Here is a 27,955-nt window from a genome sequence, read left to right as displayed (position 1 = left end):
AAAAATGTATATAATAATATACAAAATTGTTATTGTGATAAGCTAAAACAATAAAAATGGCAACACAGGCTAAACACAAAACAAAAAACTTTACAACTATGAATTGAGTAACTGTACCTCTTGAAGTTGTATGATAACTGTGTTGTTCACGCCCATGTAAACTCATATAAATCAAACAATCACAACTATGAACATTATCTGACGAAACTGTTTTAATTTTATTTTTTGTTTTCCTATTGAGTTTGTCAGTTCTGTTATTCCATAAAATGTCCGTTAGTGCGAGTGCTGAGAACCTTTCAACTGAGGCACAGGTGCGTATTGTAAAAATATTCAAAATTGGAACTTCTCACTTTCCTTAATTAGCACGGAAGTATATATTTTAATAGCTTTAGATGACCCTAAAATTAAGATTAATTTTATTGTCCTCATTTAATGCCAATATAGGACAGGACGTTGATCATGACTCACTCACTGGAACCCTAATACGGAAGCTACAACTCGACTATTATACGCTTTAACATTAAAGTTTTATAACGCGAATTCAAAATATAGTCAGGTAATTTATCTTCTAGAGGATCATTAAGGAACAAGTACAAATGTCTCCTTGTAAACAATGTATTTTGAGTAAAATGAATGTAGGAAAAACAAAGTTATGAAGAAAATTACAAATATGTTAAAATATTTACAACACTTACAAGTTACTACATTGTACACTAAGAGTTTTAGTTGTACTGTGAAACTACTATCCCTTGTAGCTAGTGTAGTCCTTTATTGTTTATTGTACTATTTAATATAAGTGAATGTTTCTGGCAAATTATATTAGAATAAGTTAATTACATTATGTCATAGTATCTTTTTGCTATGGTTAGACAAATAATGGTTTTATAAATAGAAATTAATTTAAGGCACAATTTCATGTAAGTGATGATAAACACAATAATTAAATAAGCATAGCATTACACAAATGCTACTTCAAAGATAAATAGCACTATAAATCTAGCAATGTTGTAACTATCATAAAACTATCATAAATGCTTCAGCGATCTGTTACACAGAATTATATAACAGCGGAACAAATACGTTAATTACGGAGGAACACACAGAAACACAAATATTTGTATTGCACAAGCATGAATGTGTGAGACGATAATAACGCCAGCTCGTTATCTAACTTAGAAACCAGCTTTCATTTCATTTTAATACCTAATAAATAAAAATTAGCATCCGATATCACTATTACATGAATGTTGATGAGTTCTCATCATGAGATCATCAATTTGATGTTTTCATTGAATCTGTCTTTGGATATAATAAATAAGATGATTTAGTAGTAGTAGTAAATCATCTTATTTATGTAGTAGTTGTAGTAGTAGTGTGGAATAATATATATTTAATGACTAAAATGATTTCTTAAAGAGTTGCGATGGTGGTTCAATGTGCCTCGAACTGGCTTTGGAAGGTGAAAGGCTATGTAAGGCAGGAGACTGTCGTGCTGGGGTCGCATTCTTCCAAGCCGCTATACAGGCGGGTACAGACGACCTGCGTACCCTCAGCGCCATATACAGCCAGTTGGGCAATGCATACTTCTACTTAGGAGATTACAATAAAGCTATGCAATATCATAAACATGATCTGACATTAGCTAGGTGAGTTGGTACATACATTTTTATATAGTTGTGTATGTCTGTACAATAAAAACTTTTCATATGAGATCTAAGTAAAAAGTTTCTATGTATTCTTATCATTATGCTCATTTAGTAGTAATCCTAATATCGGACTTTTAATATTCCAGAACAATGAACGATAAATTAGGCGAAGCGAAGGCATCAGGCAACTTGGGTAACACATTGAAAGTAATGGGAAAATTCAGTGAGGCTATCCAATGTTGCAAACGTCATTTAGAAATCTCCCGTTCACTGGGCGACAGGTTGAGTGAAGGTCGGGCGCTTTACAACCTGGGGAACGTGTACCACGCCCAGGGGAAGCAACTGGGGAGGGTCGGCCAGAACGATCCAGGACATTTCCCACAGGAAGTTAGGGACTGTCTGATGCAGGCGGTCGCTTACTATGAGTGAGTTCGAATCAGCTGTACATATCACACTTTGTAGTTATTCATTCCTGGTGGTTCATTACTTAACTACTGCCATTTATTTAAAATATTACATTATCATAATGCTGTTCTAGAGAGAATCTCGAACTAATGCGAAGTCTGGGCGATCGCCAAGCTATGGGTCGAGCGTGCGGCAACCTGGGGAACACTTGCTATCTGCTGGGTGACTTCACCCGGGCCATTAAATATCACACAGAGAGACTGCGGATAGCCCAAGAGGTTGGTGATCGTGCTGCCGAACGAAGAGCTAACAGCAATCTGGGCAATTCACATATATTCCTCGGTCAATTTGAGAATGCAGCTGAACATTATAAGTAAGTGTATTAAAATTAAATATAAAATTTTAAGCATATATTCAGACTATCCCAAAACTAGCTGTGCTGGATAAGCGATAATAACCTTAAACATAGCCCTGCCGAGCATCCACAATAATGTTAGTTGTATAAAATAAAAAAATAGCATAATATCGTAAGCGAAGTTTGTAAATGTTACATTTAAACGCTATTTGCTATTGTTTGCTTATAGTTACTTATACATCTTATAAATATTCAAATCTTAATCGGTTATCATTTAACACAAAGGTTAAAAGTTGAGGTTATCCTAAATTTGTTTGGGTCCAAATTATGTTTTGGGTTCTGGTTCTTTGGGGGGACAAGTGACCCCAATCTCGTCTATTACGAGAGGAGTTAAGTATTAACTCAGTACTGAAGTCCCATATGGACCCCTCATAGCCCGTTACTCACTGCACAGCCACTTATATTTTATAATAAAATAAATGCACTATATGCAGAGCAACTGTTTAAATTTTATGACTCTTTCGTTCCAAACAATTTCTACTATAATCATTTTAATATTGCTGTAATTTTTGTAAATTTTTTAAAGAATTTTGCTTTGCATAGCTTAATTTCATCAAAGCCGTACCGTTCTCAATACAACAGCCTTAACGATTATCACTTACAGCCTTCCATAGAGCGTTATTCTCTGATACTAAAATAAGTGTGTGTAAATTAACTGATATACTAAATAAGAATAACCATATATTTCAAGCCTGCTGAATTATATAATTACAATATATATAGTTACTAGCATATTGTCCTTATAAATAGCTTTCCTGGATACATGTATCGCTAATGGCATTGACTTTAATGTTTTACATATAGCTATGCGATATATCACTAAATCACAATCAATATTATTGCTATTAAGAATTACAAGGCGATTTTTATTTTTATCATTGCATAACTATTGTTGCAAGTTGGCTTTGTTAGTGTTATCTAAAATAATTTTACAGGGTTTTGTATGTGGTAATGATATCTGAGTGGGGTAAACTAATAAAACACACACACAGATATATATAAATATATATATATATATATAAAAAATGATCTTATCTAATTTATATATAGCCTATGTAAATAGGCTGATATAACAATATATATAACTATTGTAAGAAAAAAATACTGGTTCGTCTGTTTGTTTGTTACTTAAAATTGTAGTTTATTATTATTAATGTTCTATGTATGTATGTGTGTTCGTATGTCAGTCATTTTCTCAAAAACTTGTTATATAGTGATTCCAGATATGTTAAGAAATGTTGGTATCCCTGAATTTGAATATTAAATATTACAGAGACATTTTTTGTAATAAACATGTGACGCCGAAAATTTCTATGTTCCAAATATTTGTTTGACGAATGATAAGAATATCAGATTGTTGATCTCTCTCCATCGTGATAAGTACCGCTGCACACTTCAATACAAATCTGTTAATATAAACGCCGATACGTAAATCACATTTGGAATATTTCGTTCTAAATTATAGGCTTGAATGTTAAATAACGAGCTTAGAATAGTTTCTATATTATAAAGCTATTTGTATCAAGGTGTCAATCTTGCTTGTGGTATCTTTAATTTTAGATATTCAGTACTGGGACAGTGAAGTAGTTATTTTTTATCCAACGATTTTATTTTGTTTATAAATAAATATATTATGAATAATGATATAAATTTAGTGCGCACGTTAACGACGATCTGAATTCTCAGGCGGACGTTGGCTTTAGCGGAAGACCTGGGAGATGCAGCTGTCGAGGCACAGGCGTGCTACTCGCTAGGGAACACGTACACCCTGCTGAGGGAGTACAGGATCGCTGAGGAGTACCACGCGAGGCATCTCTCCGCGGCCAGGAGATTGCAGGACAGAGTAGGTGAAGGCAGAGCTTGCTGGTCGCTGGGAAACGCGCACGCCGCGCTCGGCAATCACGAGAAAGCGCTATATTACGCTAAGGAGCATTACAATATATCCAAAGAGGTCAGTTTCTTTTTTTTTGGTTATTGTCTGCAGGACGTATATATATTAGTTTTGACAGCTCTCTGCGTGGACTTTGATGGAAACGTATGAAGCTTGTTAAACATTAAATATGGTTAACCAAGAGTAGCGACATCTAGTTTGTTTCATGTGAGTTTATACAGCATAACTTTTCTGACGTGATACGATGGCAATTATACAGAATTCCAATATTAATAGTATAGTAATATGGTCTATGTCTTATTCGGATATATAAGATGCGTTGCTGTTGAGTTTCATCAAAATCGGTTTAGTCGTTTTTGCGAGGAAGTGCAACAAACATCCATACACCCTAAGGAACTAGAATTACAATATAAGATCTATAAGTCACTGCTGAACCAACGATACCATATATATAATCACGTTTTCTTTTCAGCTAGGGGACGTCCTGGGCATGGCCACAGCACAGATGAACATAGGTGATCTGTGCAAAGTCCTGGGTCTGCCTGCGGAACAAACCCCAGCCCCACCTGATGATGCACCAGCCCCTAGAACGCCCTTCAACGCGCTCAGGGTGCGAAGACAGAGCATGGAACAGTTGTCTTTAATACAGGTTTGTTAAAATTATGTAACTATATTCATAGTGATTCTTTGCTTATATTAAGATGTTTTTAAACAATACTAGATAGCTTGACCTGAGCTGATAATTTATAAAATTCGTGAAACAAAAGTAAATATTCCCAGTTTAAGTATAAAACTAACAAAGAATAATCGAATACACCGGCCGTCTGCCAGAAAGGGTATCGTCAGATTGTATGTCCGTTCCAAAGTTTAGGAGAAATAGATCGGCCAACGAAAATTGTAATAACATATTTACATATCACAATAAGAGACAACAAATTTTATTTCTTCCTATAGATCTACTTATACATTAAATATTTAAAATCTCTACATATATATATAAATTATTAACAAACTAACAAAGGAATAAAACTAAGATTTTCGTCTCGTCTGCCTGATCACGGTTGCTGCAGAGCAAGCGAAACTTAGGGATTATGTTGTCAAAAATGATTTCAAACGCGTAGTGAATACGAAGAATAATATTTTTATTTCAATGAATACTCATGAAAATATAAGATCTCATTTAACAAAGGATTGTTATAAAACATCCTCAGATAACTCCTGACTCTAAGAAGAAGGACGGCGAGAACATCAGCCGGGGCGAGTCGGACGAAGGTGATCCGTCGGAGTTCATAGAGCTGGTGGCTCGGTGTCAGTCTGATAGAATGGACGAGCAGCGAGCAAGCCTTGACAAGAACAAGGAGAACAGACCCAAGCTACAGAGATCCGCGAGCAACGGAAAGAACCAGTGAGTATTGACCCATCACACATCATCCCTTCACACCTTAAACATACTAACACTATATAAAATAACCCCGAGAGAAGGGAAACTTCGTAATGTTTTGTTGAAAAATAAATTAATTATAATAATTTAATGAATATTATAAGTTAATTGATACAGAATGAGTACGTATTTAACTAATCTCATCACTCACATTGTTTAATTCGCTGCATAGCGAGAACAATGCGCATGTGATTGGAATTTCCATACTCACTCTCCCTCTCTCTCCTACTTTATACATGCCTGTATCTCTTTCTCTCTCCCTCAGCGTTAGACGTTTAACGCGACCTTGTCGGAGGTAGCATAAGAAGTTTCACTTCAGAAAACATCTCTAAGTGACGTCACGAGTCAAAACGAAACTAATTCTCATATATAGGAAATTAATTTATCATTCATTATTATATTTTAACAAAGTTTAAGTTAACTCAACAGCTACGATCACGTGATGGGAGTGTCTGTTGGTCTTGTTACTTGTCATCTACTGAAAACGATTTTTTATTTATCTCGTTCATATTATCTATCGAAATCAACGTATTTTTAACAACACCCTCGCGGTTTAATCTCAGTGTATATTTTCAAAAGTTCAAACCATTGAAATTTAATTATAATTTTTTTTTATACAAATGATCTACATTTCCGGTTCCTCCAGAAATATTCTCGGATCAAATGTTAATAAACTACAATTCCTATTAGTACAATTCCTAGTCGTGGCGGCCTGGAGGTTAAAGGCCCGCCTCTCATACGTGAGGGCGCAGGTTCGAAACCTGGTAAGTACCAATGTGATCTGTTCCGAATCATATGTACTTTCTAAGAGTATTCAGACACCACTGACAAACGGTGAAGGAAAACATTGTGAGGAAACCTGGTCTTATATTCAAATAATAAGATTGAAATCGCCAACCCGTCTTGAGCGAGCGTGGTGATTAATGCTCTAACCCTCTCCATGTGAGAAGTGGCCTTTGCTCAGCAGTGGGCTCTGATAGGCTGATGATGAATTCCTATTACAGTCCAACCTTCCGAGGCATGTCAAAATCCTTCATCACTTGCTCATTAATTATTACCAACAAACAACCAAATAAATATAGGCTTGTAACTTGTATGAGAGAAAATTTTTATTTAGATCAAAATATACTATCGTCTTATAAACAAATAAACATGGTAATATGTCAGTAATTTACTCTCCTTTAAGCTAAATTTTTATTATAAAAATTTTTCTAAGAGCAATATATTCCTCTCAATATAAATCCTCACAAATAATTTCATTTATCACATTAATAGTATTATTGATAGTATTAAAATCACCAAGCCCCTCTGCTCTCATACTATCTCGTCTGTCTGTCGAAGTCTATATAGACTTAACGTAGTTCCGCTGTCCACTCACAGATGGCGCTGTCATGAAAAATATCACAACGTCCAAAAAGTCAAAATGTTTATATCAGACTATCAAGCGAAGTTTCCAGTACTATTATATAGTATATATATATATATATATATATATATATATATATATATATATATAAATACAAGTAGCTTCAATGAGACCTCATCCTCTCGTACTTTCAACTCATAATATAAACTTTCCTTACTTTTATACAAAATTTTGTTTGTTTAAACTATACAAACTGTATCCAACCACGTGATTTCATACACAATACAACATTTACGATGTTATCGAGCAAAATACAGCTTATGCATTGAACTACACCACGGCAAAGCTTCATCAAAACCAGCTCAGTATTGTGTAAGAGATAGCTGTATAGAATCAATGTATATGACAAACGTTCGGATTTACGACATCATTAGAATTCAATAGATTGGCCTTATTTCCGTTGAAGTGTCCCAAAAAATATATATTAAGAACGCACCGTACCTTAAGGACGGTCATCAAATAGAATTCAGGCTTATGCCAGCCGAGCTAAATGTCTACCTGATGCAATATTAACGAATAATTACACTAGTTTACAGTATATCTGTTGCCAAAGAAATTTTAATTGTTGTTGATTAGATATGCTATGCCATTTCCAAAAATATAATTAGAATATTTTTATCAGCTCTAGTTTTTCAGTTTCAGCTATATAAGAATAAATAGAAAAAAACGTATTTACTAAGAAAAACTACAAAAAAAAAACATATTTAATCGTTAACTTCTAGAAAACTACGTTTTAAAGCTCTTCTCTGATGTGTAGACTTTGGAAAATGACGTATCAAGGACCAGCAGTAGTCAGACATCATATTCGTATCCCAGAAACCCTGATAGCGCTCTTCCATGATGCGTAAGTCTTGATGCATACGCTCCCCCTGCTCTTCACTCATATCCCCTAAATTTTCCGGAAACCGGTCCAAGTGACTATGTAGGAAGTGGAGTTTTATACTCATATTGCACCCCATATTTTTTAATTGTACGAGAACATCTTCTACAAGGTCAATGTAATTTTCAGATTTTTTATTTCCAAGAAAATTCTGCATCACACAGACGAAAGCTGTCCAAGCCTTGAGTTGTAAATCTGTCATATACTTTTTAAATTCAGTGTCTTTTATAAGTTTTCTAATTTGGGGGGCCATCAAAAATACCGGCTTTAATTTTTCCCACAGTGACTTGCGGAAATTTTTGGCAAATGTAAGAAAAGCACTTGCCGTCTTTGGGTAGTGATTTAAGAAATAGTTTCATGATGCCCAGTTTTATATGTAATGGTGGTAGGATGATTTTGTCACGAGCTACTAATGAATTGTGGACTATATTTTGCTTTCCAGGCTCCATCGTTTCCCTCAAAGGCCAGTTTTTTCTTATCCAATGTTCTTGTTTAGCTTTACGGTCCCAAGACATATAAAACAGGGAAACTTAGTGTAACCACTCTGTTGACCGAGAAGTATATTCACCATTTTCAAGTCAACGCTAATTTGTCACTGATGGTTATTGTATTTTATTTTGTCCAAAACTAGCGAAATGTTACAACATTCCTCCCTTAACGTTGTACTGTGGGCTATAGGAAGCCCAGCATATTTATTTCCATGATGTAATAAAATACTTTTAAGGCTACGTTTTGAGCTGTCAATGAATAAACGCCAGTTGTTTAGTTGGTATTGTTTCAAGCCCATTTTTATCAACAAGTTTTTGATGTCTGAACAAAAGGTAATACCGTCTTCTTCGGAAAAATACCATCGTAATTCTTTCTCTCCTTCACGATAAAAACTTATTTTAGTACCCGGGGAAAGCAATTTTTTTTCTTTGAGCCTTGATGCTAGCCATTCCGAAGCTTGTTTAGAAAGATTTAAATCTCTAACAAGATCATCTAACTCATTTTGAGTAAAGCATTTTGACTCTTTGGGCATACCTTCAAAATCAGCATCATTTTGTGACGTACTGTCATGTACATTCAATGTCTCGTCCTAAGGGTTCTGACACCTTTGTAGGCACTGAAGAGCTAGGCAATCGCTTCGGCTCTGGACGTTGTACACAACTAGTACTGGGATACAGCCATTTAGCCCGATTTTTTGTGTTTAAACAGTTTACATTCGCGCTACAAAAATAACAGTCTTCGAGATGATTTTGTGGTTCTCGCCAAATAGTCGGTGTTCCAAATTTAAAGGTACTTCTTACCACTTTTCAATAATCTTAAATATTCCACACACGATTTACAAACATAATTAGGCGCCCAAGACTTCTCATTTTTATCCAAAGGCATCCCAAAATAGTCAAAATAGGTATTTTTCACCAACTGTGATATAACTTTTCTGCAATAGTGAAAGGCATATTCTCCGCAAATGTAACAAAAGTGATCTGGCTTATTCAAACAACATCTCCTTGAACTGCTCATGTTGAAAAAACTTTAGATATTTATCTCAAAACACTAAAATACGACCGTTACCAATTAATTTATAAGGTTAAATGACAAAACCAAAAACAAACTAACTATAGCTGCTGAAGAAATTTTGAGGGTAGATTTGACATAAACAAATCATCAAACAAAAAGTTAAATTTTGTAAACTAGTGTTATCAGTTAGTTCGTTAAAAGTTTAAGTTAAAACTTTACTAACAGAAATGGCTTCTATTAACTCGACGTATACTTTGTATAAAATAAATAAGCTTTTATTGATTTCACCTTGATACCTGAGAGTAATCTTTAATCTACTTTTACACTCGCGTGCCTCGTCTCGCGACTCGCACGTGAGTGTAAATCCAGGGTTAAAATCCACACCCAGTCCATTACTATAGTAATATGCTTGTGTTTTATTACATTTGTCTGACAAAACATCCTCCTAGACTTTCATTAGCTTAAAATTTTAAGCTCAGATATGCTTCTTTAATATAATTCCGATGTTTTCATCCTATTTTCAATATGATTGCGAGATTGTAATAATTTAGACCTCCGCTTGAGCCATATTATATGATTAGTGCTGGATAATCCGAAAATCCGATAAACTTTTTAAATTGCTAGTAATTTTTTATATTAAATGTTCCTAACTCATTAAGTGTACTGGGTTTCGGACGAGATGAATCCTCCGTGGATTCGACCTATAAAAATCAATATTCGTTATAGATTTAGAATTAATATCGGATATTATTGAACATTTATTACATAATGACGTTCATAAAACAATCAAATTATATGTCTTTCATCCGGACGACATTATCCAACGGTGCAAACGAAATATTTTTGATAAATAACACAGGTCTGCAAAAAAAAAAAATTGAGAGCTTTTTGGATTTTTTTGCGAATTTTTTATATTTTTGGATGTGCTGAAACCTAAAATGATTTTCATTCAGTCATGGAACGTCACGTTTTCTGACACTTTAGCTATCTATGTTAAATCAGTTATCATCTTAAAATAAACTATAAAAGACTTAAATATATTAATTTATTAATAATCGCGTAACAAAACTTATTATTTATCCAAAATACATTCATAAGTAAGCACTAAACACTTTTCTTTTTCCCTCTGAGACTACATTTGGTACATTTTCGCGTGTTGGAAGCATCTGGAAGGTCTCTGAAGCATCCACCAGTAGTCTGCCATCATGGGGACGCTCCATCTCCCCTGATATCTTTTTTCCATCTCCTTAATATCTTGGTGGAATCGTTCACCTTGCTCTTCGTTCGCATCTCCTAAATTTTCTACAAAGTTGTCGGGTGGGAATGAAGAAAATGTACTTTAAGACCCGTTAGGCAAACTGAAGCTTGAAATGCTTTCAACATTCGCTTCACGATTTGTTTGTAGTTAGGGTCTTTGTTATTGCCTAAAATTTTCTATAATCTCTTTAAAGGCAACCCACCCTTCTTTTTGAGGATCCGTCATGGTTGTGATGAACTGTGGATCAACCTTAAGCCAACGTATATCTGGTCCAACGGAAACACCTTCCTTCAACTTTGCCTCCGAGAGGCCTGGCAACTTTGATACTAAGTATATAGCAATTTCCATCTCTCCGAAATGACTTTACAAATTGCTTCATCAACCCAGCTCTATATGAAGCGGTGGTAGGACTTTATGAGGTGCCCAAACTGATCCTGATCTCCAAGTTTTAAGCCAAAATACGCGAAGTATATTTTTTTACATATCAGTAATATTAAGTTGCTGTATTACCATATATAACTGCCAGGCGTACAACACGCTTCCGTACAGACGACTGTACTATGTTGGACCGATCTATAAATCACTGACGAGTTAAAGTCACGGTGCCGCGCTACTATTAACGCGCCCGTTCACGCACAACTTACAAGTTTGTTTTTTGATTTCATTCACACAAAACGTTATATGTTTAGAAGGTTATGTTAGTTATGGCCTGTTTATATTTAAAATCGATAAGTAATATAAATTTTTACCTATTTAATTATAACTTCAAATTAGCCCAAAAATCTCGATAAATTTCTGCGTTTTGCAAAAAAATCAGACGTTCCGGAATTTTTTTTGAGTATTTTTTTGTTTGTTTTCAGAACACTTAAATACATACAAATTAGTTAAGTTCATGCAGACAGTGTTTTTGTCGTAGACCTGTGTAATTAACAGGAATAAAAAAAGGATGGTATGCTCTTGCATTGCAACTTTTCTTTGGAATCGAAGCAAATCAAAAGTTAGACGATAACTGACTAAGCAAGCCCGCCTGTTAAATGCTGCTCTTTGTTAACCAGTCCATTTTTAATTACCTCTGGCTGGTTGTTTGTACAAGTTCCTCACTCCTCATCAAAATTACAGTAATTGATCGGGCTTAGTGGACCGCAATGCTTTAGCATCCGAGCGCAAACATTGTACACGAAGTTCGTAACAAACATAATAACAAGACCGACTGACAGACACTCACATCCCGCCTGCCCGTGATCACGGTTGATGAAAAGTAACCGAAACGTCGGGATTATGTAGTTTTAAAATAATAATGAAATTCGCGAAATACCGAATAATATTAGTATCATTAAAGTGAATATTTTAGATCCTATTATTATTATAATATATATATATATATATATATATGATTTGTCCTATGAGTAAATTTCATGTCATTTATTCCACTCTCTATAATCGTAATAAACGCCATGGGATAACATATCGATCGATCTAAAATATGCTCTTTAGCCCGATGAATAATAAAGAATTTTCGTTAGTTCTAGACAGTAACCAATCAGATAGTTACATAAGCATGGATTGTGAAAAAATCTTGGTTTTACATGATCAGAGTAAAACGATAATTACAATGAAACTATTTTTTTTTAACAAAACTTTTATTGTTATGTGAATAAAATAACAACCTTCTACGAGACCTTCCTCTGTAGGTCCGCGGTTCGTTAAAGAAGGCATAACTCAATACCGTACGTGATTTCAAAAAAATCAATTTTATTAGATTTTTTAAATAAACCGGCTCGTCCATTGTCATCTCACAATGATATACGCTAGCGTGAACAACTTAATAGTTATTAATATGACTAGTTGCTAATAAACGTGCAAGAAACTGTCTATCAAATGATCAGAAACCGCATTGAAATCGGTCGATCCGTTCGAGATAAAACACCACAGACAGACACACATACAACACCACTCCTATTGTGTCGGGCTTAAAAATGCATGACGATCCTTGAAAACTTCACTCTATTTTGTTCATAAAAATTCAACCTACTTCAAAGACTTAGTTTCCTCGACCCGCTCAAGATAATTCAACCTTGGCTGCGACAACTTATATTGTTAATAACACATTGATTTCTTATAAAATAGCATTTTTAATAATTTTTCTCGTGACTTCAATCTATACAATGACTCAGAAAGTAATATGAGTAGCTTTCATTGTCTTGGTAACGCGTCTTATACGTCGATACAGAAATGTATTTCAAAACAATAGAGGTATTTCTCAAGGACCTTCTATTTTATTACAAAACGAATTCCATCAATAAAGCTTTAAGTTAATAAACGTAACGTGTAACGTCATGTTTTTACTCGCGATATTAATACGTGAAGTTAATTTTTTTACATCGAATATCAAGAGAATTACGCACGGATCAACGTGGATTTTAATACTGTCAAAATTGATACGGACGAAATATGCGTAAGGATATTTATTAAAATCACAACGTTATGACATTTATATTTTACTGTTGAACTTGGAATAATCGTTACATGTTAAAAGATATAAATAGATATAGTCTTTAATCTATTAAGTTTCTCATTTAAAACTGTGTAGAATAGCCCTTATAATTTATATGATATTTCATATTTTATCTGCCCGAAGTTAAAGATAACCTGTGTTTGGAAATGTTAAACTAATGCTTGGCTACTTCACTCGTTGGCTATATGTTCTCTGACTTAATTTACGTGGTTAGGAATCAAATTTTTGGATATATTTCGTTTGTATTTTGATAACTTATTAAATGTTATATCGGATCATTTTAATAATATTAAATAAGTATCCATAACTAAGTGCAATCATTTATTATCAGGCTGTGAACATTTTTACAAAGGCGGAGGTCGCATCTTGAGAATTTAAATAAACTAATTTCGTCGCTAAACGTAGCGGTAAAACTAACCGCGTCTTAAGTATTGCTGTCTCAAACAAGAGCTTAAATGTATTCCGTCAAACTATATACAAAAAATAAACACAAATTTTTCTATACTAAAATGAAAATAAAGTTTTTTAACATATAACATTAGTTAAATGTCAGAAACGGTTCCAGTTACATAAAACAGGTACACTGCTACAAGTTTTTAATTAATTTTTAACTGTTACGTGTTAGGAGTTCCTAAAACATAGTTTCAAAAACTAATACTAGTGCGCAAAGGCGTGATTAACCCGCAACGTAATATTATGATCTGAATAACAATCTTTTACAAAGCGAATATGAACATTTGACGATTTTAGTACAGGAATTTATATTGCATTTACGAGAATATATCAAAAGTTTTGCTGAAAAAATATTAAATGATAGTTTCTCGTCCCATACCATATGGCCATACGGTTATAGAATAACAATTCTAATAAAATGTTAGTTAAATTCTGCTGAATTTGTACCCAGTAGAAGTGGGAGCGAGAGGTATAGCGGCAAAATATCTCTACAACCTACTAAAAGACTTGGGCCTGTTCAGAACTAATATCAATTCATTCTTGGAAGGCACTTCCAAGGCAGCCCTAGCAGGTTCTTTTCAAATTTGGTTAGGTAGAGAGAGGAGCCTTGACGGTGGCGGTGAGCGTTTAACGTGCGTTAGATAGGTTCCCCTTAACCACTACCTTGGTGGCAAATCCCAGGCATTGTTGAAGCTCCTCTCCCTGCAACGCGATGGACCCGGCACCCGCACGGTGAATCCATGGAATGCTAAAAGGTTTCGTCTCTGTCTCACTTAACTTAATTTTAACCATTTTAATAAATTGCTAGTTAAATTCACGTTCCAATGAGCTAAACTTAACTGCTATATACATAATATACTTATTTGTAATGAGCCAGGATTACAATATTTTTGACATGATCTTACTGAAACCTTTGCTTACCACAAGTTTTGCAAATTCACACGAAGTTTTTACCGTTTCTCATTCACTAACTCACTTACGAATGAAAAACTTGAGGCGGTGCGTACGTTGTGCGTCCATGAAAACTTACAAGCGTACTTATGACGATAACTTTACTGTTATATTTCTTGTTGTATTGGGACAGCGGCTTCATAGCTTCAAGTAAGAAGTTTTGCAGTTTTTATGAACACTCATTAATAATGTTCTTGATTTGAAGTCTAATTGGAAAAGCGTGAATCGATGACCTTTAATATTAACGATCCTGTATTTTCCTTGATTTTTAATCTTTTTTACTTCAACTATCGATTAATATTTACGTTGTATTAAAACTAGTTGCTACGATACAAAAGTCCCATGAACATATATATCCCTGTCTGGCTTCTGTGGTGTCTACAGTTCTGATGTTATATTCCCCGCCCTTATTGTTCGTGATTTCCGAACGTAACGTTGTAAACAATTATTTTTATTGATACGTACCTCGATCATTCTGCTTTTCGTCGGCAGAAACAAAATAAATATAAAATGTTTTGAATTAAATTAAGTTTTTAATTAAATAAATACCTCTGCTTACGCCTTTCGCGCTTGCTTCTCGTTATATATGTCAATATAGTTTTTATTGAATTCCGTTCATGTATATTATTTGGATACGAAAAAGCGGGGACTGTTTTGTTTGTTGACAGAGCATTGTCCTCGTTTCACAGTGATTGAACATGGGCGAGCTGCGTCTGAATTACCGTCTGTAAGTTTAAACAAGGGTTAACCCGTTTGATGCATCTGATACTCTATGTGGAACTTAAATGACAAGTGTATAATGTAACGAGCGATTGGATTTACCAAGCCATTACGTTGTGAGGAAATCGGTTTGAATAAAATCGATGTCTATGAATTAATAGTCTGATAAACGCTGCATACATCAAGCAGCTGTACTTGTGGAACTTGAGGCCGATTACAAAACGGACTCGCAAGCTACATTATATCTTAAATATATTAATGACTAAGTACTCGTGTAATTTTCAATTTACTGGTTCTGCGCTTGATTTATAACCGCGAACAGTCCGTTAGTGTTGACCGATTCGGGGTTGCAAATAAATATTTACATTGAAGTTAGGGTTCTATTCATTGTTTTGTTTCATTTGAAAACCTGTGTGGTGGAAAAATATTATTAAAGTAATCAATGAAGCTATTAACTAACAGAATTCGTTTGGCGGTCGCTTAAACACAAGAGGTCACGAGGGGTCAACGATTTTCATGAGTACTCGTTAAAATTTATGCAGGTCTTAAATCCGACAAAAAAGACTAGAATATAATGAGATCTAAGACTTCCGCGAGGGTTCATATAAATGAAACAAATATTTTTCGGATTATACAACGCGTATTTTATTATTTTACAAACTACATACTCCCGACGTTTCGGTCACTCTGCAGCGACCGAACAAGTTACATTTAAGACTAACATGAATGGTATCGGTGGGAGCGTCTCAAGTAACGTACAAAATATACATCGTTTATGAAAATACATTATAGACAAAGTCAAATGACCGCTAAATATACATATTTTTTTTATTTTTACTACTTATATCTAACATAGAATATTTTCCTTATCGTGTCGCACCGCTCTAAGGTGGTGCACAAACATAACTGCGAGGCGGAGTGCACCTTGTTTATCGTATAGCTAATTTAAACTTCAATATTTAGGAACAAGTTTTGTTAGATCAAACGAAGCTAAGCCCTCTCGAGCACAGTCTTCGCGCTGTGGTTCCACACTCAACTAGCAGATCCTCAGATCTAAGCCTCTTTCTAACACAGCCTGTAGCTACATAACTCCTTGAAGACATTAGACACGTTTCAATTCTTTATTCACTACTTACGATTTAGTATCGGAAAACAATTCCTGCATTTTATAGTGGTCCCACATTGATTGCTGCTTTATATTAAAAATATATGAGACTAACCGAAGTTATAAAAGGTTGACTGATTATTGTACTATATGCATATTTATATACAGGCTGATTTACTTTGTTCTTTTCGAGTTTAATATTGTGCATTAATTGCTTAACGATCTCCCTGAACGAAGCTGTTAATGAATTATGCAGGAGCGAGGCGATAGACTTCTCCTTAACTTTATATTTAAAACACATTTGTTATTCTAAGTACTGTGAGAAACGACATACGTTCTGCCGAGGCCTCACCTTCTGGTAGTGTTCTGATCTAATATAAAGTTTCCCCGGCTCAAGGCATATATATGAAAAAAAAAAAAAATTTTTTTTACTCTATGTACCTTTAATATGAGTACATGGTTGTACAGAACTCCAAAGTCATAAGCTGTACAGTATCTTCATTAGTACGTAGTAAGACTTAAGTCTTTTCACGTCTAGCGCACATTGGGCCGACACGTAGTAAATCTACAAAACATTCATGACACTCAGCTGGTATTGCGCTAGTCGACGAATTTCAATAACTTCAAGTTACAATGAAGCGTGCCATTAGACGGGGACAAGGAAACCGAATATAATGCAACGAAATTATTTTCCTATTATTTATACCGGTTTAAATGAATGTTAATTTGTGTTTGTTATAAATATTGATAGGAGGCATATTATGTATTTTGTTTTATCTGTATGTTGTAACTGTGGTCGTCATAAATAAAGGTATGTTCTATAGGATATAAGATTACTTTATTATGTGTAACAACTAAAGTTTTTTATACTTCACCATAATTATCGTACAGGCTAATTTGTTAGACTTAACAATTTTGTAAAGTCTATTGTGAATAGCGTCTACGTTAACAATGGCCAGCTAGCGCCCCCCACATTATTAAGTAAGTCTGCAATAATCCACTCGCAACGAATATGTGACTATTCTGTCTCTCTCTATCTCTATATTATGACTGTTTTTAAACAGATATTTAAACAGTAAAAACATAAATAACAGATTAGTCTTTATATAATTAATCGTGTAACAATTGTTAATTTTGTTTTATATTCAAAATCTCGCATACTTTATAATAATGAAAATAATAACAAAGAGATTTCAGCTATTTATTATATCACCTATAATCACCTCCTCACTACGATAATATCGATGTACAGAATACCTGTATGCTCATGTGGAAGTGCATCAAAAAATGTGGTCGTATTAAATAAAGTTAAAATCATTGAATATTGAATTACCTCGTTATAACCGCTGGGGATCAATGATGATTCTGTCCATATGTCGTTGTCTCGCTCGAGAAATATATCGTAACGATATCGTTACGTGTTTTCAAACGTGAAAATTAATTTAAATAGTGTTAGAATAGAAAACGTTTTATTATATACCACCCACAATAAAAGGACATAAAAGGTAACAGAAGAGGAGAGTGAAGATGGAAAGCAGTCTTTTTATTTTATATAATTTAGACACCGGCTGCAGCGCCATCTGCCGAGTTGACTTTTAAATCTAAACCATCCGATGCGCCACCAAAATACATACAAAAAATAAACTCAATTCGATCCAGCCGTTTTGAAGGCATCAAGTGACATGAACACGTCCAGTAGACTTATAATTGTTCATATATACAGGAACATAAATATAAAAGTTACCTTACAGACAGCTTAGAACGGAATTTGAATGAAATTATACTCCTTACCTTGATCCTGAAATCCTTTTTCCACATTAAGGCCAGTTAGGCAGCTTTCACTGTGTAGGAAAGTACGTGGTACAAAAGGAATGGGAAAAAAAATAAGACTCTCATACATAAAAAAGTTACTCAATAAATTCATCTAGTCTTAGAGCCCAACCCACCATACTAAGAATGTAAATGTAGGAATTTTGCTTCTGCGATTTTAATTATCCAAATTCATAACTATTGTGTAGATCGTGTCACTTTCAAAAATGCATGAACAAAAGACAATTGGTTTTTCCGTAACAGGAACACCCTCGCCAATAGGTTTCGTCAATAATTGTAGCGCACAACACATGTAGAGGGATACTTTAAAATTGATATTATTTTCAGAAGAAAATATTTAACTTTAATGTGTTAGTAATAATAATGGGGAAAAACGAACGACGAAGATGTAGTTAAAATGAAGTTATCAGTCTCACAGCCTTAACTCTTATAATATTTATTGATTATACAAATAGATCTGTATGACGGTTATTTCTACGATTTCTTACACGATCGACACTCTCATCGAAAATGAATGAATCTGTCGTGTCTGCTCTTTGTTAATAAGACTAAATATCGTATGTGCCTAACGAATAGCGTTGTGTTTTAGGGGGGAACGCTCACACTAATTATATTTACCGTTGACTATTGAGCTAATGATTGCACTGGAGTAATAACTGGAAAGGCTTTGTGATCGCACTTGGTTGAAAGAGCATTTGATGTATACATTATTATTACAGATCTGTGGTCTGCGTTCAAATTGCATTGTCCATGCTACAGGCCGAAATTCAAAATATTCAAATCAACGTTTCGTGTTATAATTTACAATGGGGCTTTAATTATTTTGTCTGTAATAAACATCATACACTACATCGAGATAATACCTTATTATACCGAGGTCGATAATTCCCGGGCTATGTTCATGTTTCATAACTCTCTTCAATTAAAATCGTCGGCCAATACTGTGTATAAATTTTGGAAATATTATTGCAACAAGAAACTTAATTAAACTTAATTTAACATGACGAAACTTAGGCATTTGTCATTCAACACGACCATAGACATTCCAGTAGATGTATATATTGTTGTATTTTAGGAATAAATTGAGAAAAATACAACATAATAATAAAATAAAGGAAACCATCAAAGCATATAAAGGCGTCAATGTCGGCTTTTAATTAACGTTATTCCATCAATAGCGCGCAGTCTGCTGGGATAGTGGCCGCGGAGATAAACTTAAATTTATCAACAGATTGAAATTTTATTAAAATGCAAAACCGACTTATATTTTATAAAAAATCTTCTAAAAGGATCATTAAATATTATAATGCGATGCGAAGAGGATTACAACGATTAGTTTGTATTATGAAAAGCATGAATTTTATCATGGTGTTAGTGTAGCCTTCGCTCCTACAGGTCGTTAATAAACATTTCCACCAAACTAAAGATACATACATGCGTTAAAAGTCTATGTCGTGTATGTAATCATGTGTTCAATCAAATAATAACTCGCTCACGTTTTATTAATATGTATGCATCCGCGTTTCATATTTTGCGACTCTCCGGTCGAACCTTACAAAACGCTGCCTTCGACTGATCAGCCAATAACATGATTTGAATGAGAAAACGCAGTCTGTTATCAACCCAGACGGACACACAATAAACTGACTGTATTAAATTTATAGAAATATATTTTCACATAGTCATGCCCATGCCCGCCATGCTAGACGTCACAATCTTCTCAGACAATTTTTTTTACAACTACCGTCCTCGAACAGAATTTTTCGTCTGCAAATACATCTGTATTTTGATTTTATATTTCAATATTTTCCACATCAGGTACATTAACCCTCTGACACTAAAGGAAAAATAGGAATAGTATTTCCAGCAACTCCTTTAATCCGATTAATCCGGATCAAAGTGTTTACAAAATAGCAGCCAGTCACCTTGTATTTTTTACCAGAAATAGAACAATGAGTCCTTGAGGGGTTTATCTACGTAAATGTTTAATATATAAAAATATAATGTATAAAATACATAATTAATTTTATAATGAAAATATTTCAAAACACATTTCAATAGCAACAAACCGACAGTTTCGACGTAACTCGTTAAGAATATCAAAGCCGATTTCAAAACAGACGTAAATTAATACGCGAAGTAAATTTCTTTAAAAACATGAACATTTTAAATTTCGTTATCCGGACATAATACGTAAACAAATATCAAGCGCGCAACAAGCGTCGCATTTGTTTCGGTCATAATATACAATTAATTTACTAGAATTCAATACAAGATAAGTATGAAATATCAAACGATATATTTATATTTTTGCTGGCAGTCGGCTGTCGTCGTGTGATAGAGCATTCAAGCCCACCGGTAAATAAGCTTACATCCTGCGGTGTTTGTTAAACGAAGAAATCAAGTGCACAAGGCCTACCTGCGGTCTACGCAATACACTAAACCTTTCAGTTGCGCACTCCTGTGCAGCGCCTAAACGGATTTCGTACAGATTCCGTTTGTATAAAATAAATCCAATAGTTATTGCAATAATAATTTCTCATGCCTAAAGTAAAAACATCATGGAAATTCATAAATAATAAATTCTTCATCATGAACATTGAGTTATAATTATCTTTAAACTTGTCAATAATTGGTTTCAGTCTGTGAGAAACGTAATAGTATAAGGTGTGTATGTGGTAGGGGAGAATTGAGTCGTAGTGTGTTCGTGTTAAAGTCTAGGGCGGCGTCGTACACCGGCCAACCTGTGCAAGGGATGCGCGGCTGAAAGTGCAGGTCTACAGGTTGTTATAGGATGCTTACTTCGAAAATTTACATAAAGGTCATTCGCGCTTGCACAGCGGCCTGGTCCGGTCATACGGTCGGAGTGACGCGTTGCATTCCTTGCATCGGCACATTATACGCTCTCGCTGCTTCCATGATGTGTCTCGGGGGACTGTTCATGAGGAAAAATAAGAAGAGGGACGACGATATCGAAAGCCTGCCGTACGGGTCCGTCGTTATTACATACTTATTATGTGTTCATTTATTTATTATCGTTTATATTAGTTGACAATCGATTTTTGTCGATTTTTTTGTTTTACTTTCAGATAGTTTTGTGAATGTCTGCGTAGTTTATGATTGAATTAAAAAGTATTCTGCTTTTATTTTGTTATTTTAATTTGTTTCTTAGTTAAGCTCAGTGTTAGTTTTAGATTTTGTCTGCGAGTGTTACGTTTAGCGCCACGCATGTTTTGTGAACACGATCACGGTACCATTTTATTTATGTTTTGTCTAAAACCTAATTTTTTTAAGTGCATTAAATTTCCTTTTTGCGAATTTTCTCCGTCGTTTAGAATTTATGTTTGCGATGAATTTTAACAACAATTTACAACAAACGGTTTTATTATTTTCATAATATTTCATATATATGTTTAATAGCTTTTTAGTGTTGAGAATTATTTCGTAATTAAATTTCGTCTTCTTCTAGACTGAGTGTAGGTAGTTAAGAAAAGATTTAACTTCGACGTCATAATTAATTTTATGAAGTCCTTGACCGGCTTCATTATTTCTCTACATTTTCTTTGTGAGGTGATTACTAGAAATCAATTTATTTTATATAACTATATATGTAAGCCCTTCAAAAGAGGTCGATCCTCTTGACAATATGCAAAATTTCAGGACGAGCCTCAAACAATGAAGGCTCTCTTGCGTATAGGTATTGGTTAGATTCTATTCTGACCCCGTTCAGCATCAGCTATGTTTGATGAGTACAAAGGACGGCTGCATCCCAAAACTGGTTAACAGCTTCAAAACGCATAAATAACATTATCGGTTTTAAAGCCAACATTTCGTTTCTATACTATGAAACTTGACACCTCTCTGTGATGGTTAAAAAGTTGATTCAAATGTTTTGTTAATATAAATAAAAAAAAAATCTTATAAAAGCGATCTCGTACGAAAAAGTGCATTTTAATTTCAACTTTATCCGTTCGCGGGAATTTCGATAAACATTTTACATTTTACATTTTAAATCGTAGCCGGATAAATTATTCGGATGTATTACGATGTCATAACACGTTTAGAGTTTTATCCCGATAGAGGTTGTCGGATTTAAACCACCACACCGCTCGAAGGCTGAGTGGCGAAAATAAATTAATACCTTACTCGTTGAAAATATAAAAGATTTTAGTGTTTCAGCTACCAAATTAACAAAGAAAATTATATCAAAAGGGCTCTCGTATTTCGAACTTGTTATTTTATAAATAATAATCCATTTAGTTTCACCATTTTAATGGCTTAAATTATTTTGTTTATCAGAGTATAATGTTACCGACAGGCCATCGCCACGTCCGAGGGAAACTAATATGCAGTACAGTTTATTCCGAACAAAGGAATCACTGTACATATTTTTCCACTCAAAAATATTTCCATTTCAATATAAAATGAAAAGTAATTTAAAAACCGGCCCTTCAGCAAAGACAAGCTCGTCCGTACGTGACAATCGTCTAGGCTTAAATTCGATTATTTGTTAATCTTTAAACGGATTTCGATTGGAAAACTGAACGACGACGGCCGCCCGTGATGCGCTAAGGTCAGAGTCCAGTTATTACATTGCTTTGAAGCCGACCTAACCCAACAAATTGCTCTGAAACGTCGACCAACGCACAAACGGATCTGTTTTTTTATCATAGTTAACGTATGAGAGCTCACCCCCGAATTTATCACACCCTGCAACTGACGTTCAATCGTTCATGTCCGTCCGCGCCCTGCCCAGACTTTAACAATGCCTGATGCATTAAGTGAAGCCTCAGCTCATCGACTTGCCATCGGATGTTGTTTTCTCTATAGCAATTAAATTGAACGTCAATTTATAAACAATCGGACTGGAATAAACACGAAAAACAAATAACACGGAACGGAGAAGTGAAAGAATACGTACGCAAAAATGTATTTAAGTGAAACCTTATCCGCAACTTATTTATCGCGAGCTGTAATATTTATTGCCTCGGGGTAATTGGAATTCTGAAATGAAGTATTAATTTTAACTGTTGATATAAAAACTATGTATTTTATTTGTATTATAATTATAACACAAAATTTATTAAGTCTCCCGGACTGATATCTGCTCTCTAATTATTATTGTATACACTTCATAAAATTCTCGCTCTGCTTCGCGTCTTCGCTTGCATTATTAAATTACTTATTGCTATCGGGAAAACCAAAGGGGACGGAGTGTATTTTTTGCTGTTATCGTTGCATAAGTCTTTACTATTGTGCCACTAAGTCCTTATATATGTCTAATGCTTCAATGGAAATAAATCTCAAGGTAAATCCTACTCCTATATGATACTCTCAACATGTTTATCCCCTTGTACATGTTCAGATGCAGCTTTAGGACTTCAATATCTTAATAAATATAAGTCGTCGTCTCGAAGCTATCAAATTCAATAGCATTAAATGTATTTAATACTGCAGTGTATTTAATATACGACTCGAAAATTATAATTACAGTTCCAGTAGCTCGCTCCCAGGTCCTCTTTATCGTGTTCAAGAGGATTATACAGTATTTGAAATGCTATTCAATATAGTGAATGAAAATTAATATAACGCCCGAAAAGCTTTCGTATCAACGGATTCGTTTTATGTTTTAGACTTCGATATAGAACACGTTTGTGATCCTTTCGAGTGCAGGCACGCATGCACTTGTACGCAATCGCTCGTATTCAATGTAAATTTCATTCACTCGTTCACTCATTCACACGCACTCGTATCTTTCAGGCTCATACTAACACGAGCACACATAAACACGCGCGCGTAAACGTAAATCGTTTTAACATTTTAATATAACTTTAGCAGGGTAAATCCTTTCAGTTATATTATATATATAACGTATGTTAAATGTTCAATATAAATTAAAAATTGCAGAGGTCCAAGTAAAACAATGTTCGTTTTTATATAACATGTACATACATACATATGTATTTGTTTGAATCTGTCTTTTTTTGGTTACAAAATCAAATAGACCAAAAAATATATATCGATTTTTCTCGGATTCAGACATTTTTTTTCTCATTGTCACAAAAATAGCTACAGTGAAACATTTGTCAAATAAATTAAGAGTTCAGATCCTTTATGCTCGATTACCGATAGAAATTTCAGTCGCTGTTTATATTCAGTCGTAAATCGGTTCTTTGACGGAGTATAAACTGTTTTAGACGGGATTAAATCCTACCTGTTACTATAATATCATTACATGCGTGGCTATAAACGTACTCGCCAGTTAAGTAAATTATATCATAAATTCCGATTTATATTTTTATTTATATATAAACGCGACATAATGTCTCCAGAACAATAATATGGGAAGTAATTTACAACTTCAAAAATATATTAATAAAATTAAACGAAAATGTATGTGTTCATTATTATTTGATAATGAGCGTACTCAATCAAAATAGATCCAAAGAATTTATACAGTATTGGGTATGATGAGTATTCGTATTTTATTCAAAGTATCAGAACACAAAGCTTCTGTGCGCTTGTGGATTACAGATATTATATATTTGTGTACTGAAGTCGTAACTCGTGCTTAGGGCTTCGGACAGCGTCGTGGATATGATGGAGATGATATCGGTGCTGCAGTCCGAGCGCATGGATTCCCAGCGCGCGGAGCTCCGCCCTCTCAAGAAGACCAAGGAAGCGAAGGCCACCTCCCTGCCAGGCCTTCGCCCCATGCTCACTAGCAGCACCAGGCCCGAGGAGGACTTCCTTGACATGATCGCACGTGTCCAGGTAACGTCCCACCGTACGACTTAAACTATCTTCCAAAGGAGTTATAATAAGTCCAATGTTTGCATTCTCTTCAGTTAGGTTCTGCAGTAAATCCTTCAATGGCGGCATCATTTAAATATATGATACACAGAGCATTTGCGTCATCTTATAATGTTTGTATCTACGAATAAAAAGCATCTTAATATCAAGCCATATCTGCTATGGTTCGTACTTAGTTCAAGCTTACAAAAGTAGCTTTTGAATGATACCCCGTCTTCTTAACGTCCTTCCACCCAGCTAGCACATAACTAAATATACGATCTCGTGTTCACGTGATTAATGTAAAATGAAACATGTATGTACTTTGAATATATATAGTGGGTGCGAAAAAAGCATTTAAATCATTTTAATATAATAATATTCCTATTCAATTGTATAGTACTAAAAACTTGCAAATTAAAATTTTCCTTACTACAACTTTTGCATAAGTCAACGTCGACACTATCATCAGAGAATAAAATTCATATACCAATGAATAGCTATAACTCCGTTTGTGTGACGGCACAAACTGTTATTAAGGGTGGGGGAGGAGGGGGGGATAGAATCGTAAGGAGTTTAATTTCAAACTCTATGTGTAAACCTTATGGAGGTCATCTAACCAGTTCATCATTCCAGGGCACTCGTCTGGACGACCAGCGCTCGGAACTGCCCCGTCCTAAGCCGAAGGAGGTCGCCCCGGACGACGCGTTCTTCAATCAGCTGATGCGCGTTCAGTCCGGTCGCATGGAGGACCAGCGGGCCAACGTTAGTCACAACATTCGTAACTAACCCGTCGCACTTCTAGTGACAGTTAATATAACCGTTACGCATCTCACTGAATACGATAACAACATCTTTTTAAATTCATAAAACGTATCACGAAATTGCTTTGTTTAATACAAAATTGTGGTGAACGCAAAATATGTTATGATATACAAAACTGGAATTAATTATAGTGCTCCAGTAGAAAGTTACATGTATGTATAATACTTTTAAAACTATTTGGATTCTCATCTAGTACACACACACGCGCACACATATACACATATATGTGGCGCGTGTGTGTGTGTGTGTGTGTGTAATATAAATAAAAACATATTTTTCAGATCCCGCTGAAGTCGGCCAACTCCAAGAAGTAAATCGAAGGTCTATCGGTAGCTGGACGGCGGACTCACTCTGTAATCTACAACCATTTTAATTTATTATTATTTTAATCATCAATTCCTGAACGTTTATGTATTATCAAAAGATCAATTTAAACTTTAATTTTATATTCGGAAGCTTTTACTATTATCTCTTTTTTTAATACTTATACAATCCAACGCCGCCACATACCGAAGGTCCGACGAATATAGATGTTTGTAATCAATGTAGCTATTCCATAATATGTCACTTTTCATTTTTTTTTTTTTTTTAACCGGAATTATTTCATTAAATATTAATTCTCACACAACAGGAATATTCATCGACTCTGTTTTATTTAAAGTTGATTTATATTATTTTTAATACATCGTGCTATTTTCTTTTTTTATATGATAACTACAAGTCAAATTAAGATTGCGGGCAGATTTCATGTGGAGCGGCACTAAGATGACTTTGTTACAAAATATATAAAAATCAAGCCATCCTTTGGTAGAACAACGACTTATTGCATAGAAAAGTCTGTATATATATACATATAACACAAAAATATAATATTACAATCCCTGTTGGCGTCCATATTATATAAAGTTAAGAATTCACAAAATATTTAAGGGTCTATATACACTGTGGTAACCTGCAATCACATTGACTGACGTTAAATTTACTTTATAAAATGAATTTCACTTATATGATTTGTTATAATTAATTTAAGTACATTATGAACTAAGTATATTAAGTGCTGACATATTGTTTATTGACGCTGAAATAAATGTTTACTGCTTTCGTCACATTTTATTTTTACTGACACAAGCCTTCGCTGTGCTGTCTGTATTTTTGGAACTGGTCATACATTGAACCTTCCAAATTTCCTTTGTTTTCCTTTGTTTAAAACAGACAGACAGACTTTTTATATATAATAATATAAATCTGGTTTTTCAAATCCCAAAACTTGTATGTCCCAATAGTTGTGAGTTTGATTATAAATTGTATCGTCTATATTGACACAGTTTTATTATAAATAAATGCTGTAGCTAATATAACTGTAAAAAAAATATAGAAAATAATCCCCGAAATAACTGTAGTTTTATATTGACAATGCACAAAAATAATTTATAGTATATATAATTTTTTTTTTGTTAGCAACACCGCTTCGCAAAACGCAGATATTTTTATACATATAATTCTACTGTACCTGTATTTCACTGAATCCCTAAATTGCTGGACCGATTTCATTGAGTTTTTGTATGCATTTCGGTGGAAATTTATCACAGAGTTTAGATTTACAAATTATTCCGGCAGATTGCGCTGGAGTCGAAATCTAGGTTATTTCAAATGAAAAGGCTGCAAAGTAGGTTCCTATTTGTTTAACACACTTTATACATCTCTGTCTGATGTTCGTGCCGACGGCATTGCAGGCGAAAACGGGTGTAAATGTAAATTTTTAACAAATTAAATGTTATGTGCTTATTACAGAATTTAGTTCCGATAGCGCCATCTAGGCAATAAGCAAGAAACTATTATGCAATTTTCCACCGCCCTGCCCTATAAAGGGGTGTTTGAAACTTGACTTAATTAAAACAT

At 34.3% G+C, this 27,955-nt stretch overlaps 1 protein-coding gene across 1 annotated transcript; it reads left to right on the top strand.

Annotated features, from left to right (window-relative positions):
• The first annotated feature begins 86 nt into the window (after window positions 1-86).
• On the top strand, window positions 87-27,162 carry LOC116777078 (G-protein-signaling modulator 2). Its single transcript, XM_032670432.2, has 10 exons — window positions 87-311; window positions 1,417-1,646; window positions 1,793-2,071; window positions 2,185-2,424; window positions 4,153-4,417; window positions 4,830-5,006; window positions 5,569-5,762; window positions 25,015-25,213; window positions 25,868-25,996; window positions 26,338-27,162. The coding sequence occupies exons 1-10, from the start codon at window positions 267-269 to the stop codon at window positions 26,368-26,370; spliced, it is 1,791 nt and encodes a 596-aa protein (XP_032526323.1). The 5' UTR covers window positions 87-266; the 3' UTR covers window positions 26,371-27,162.
• The last annotated feature ends 793 nt before the right edge of the window (window positions 27,163-27,955 follow it).

Source organism: Danaus plexippus, chromosome Z (genome assembly GCF_018135715.1).
Source record: "Danaus plexippus chromosome Z, MEX_DaPlex, whole genome shotgun sequence".
NCBI classification, from domain to species: domain Eukaryota; kingdom Metazoa; phylum Arthropoda; class Insecta; order Lepidoptera; family Nymphalidae; genus Danaus; species Danaus plexippus.
The sequence above is the reverse complement of the archived record's forward strand: the minus strand, read 5'-3'. Positions and strand labels throughout refer to the sequence as shown.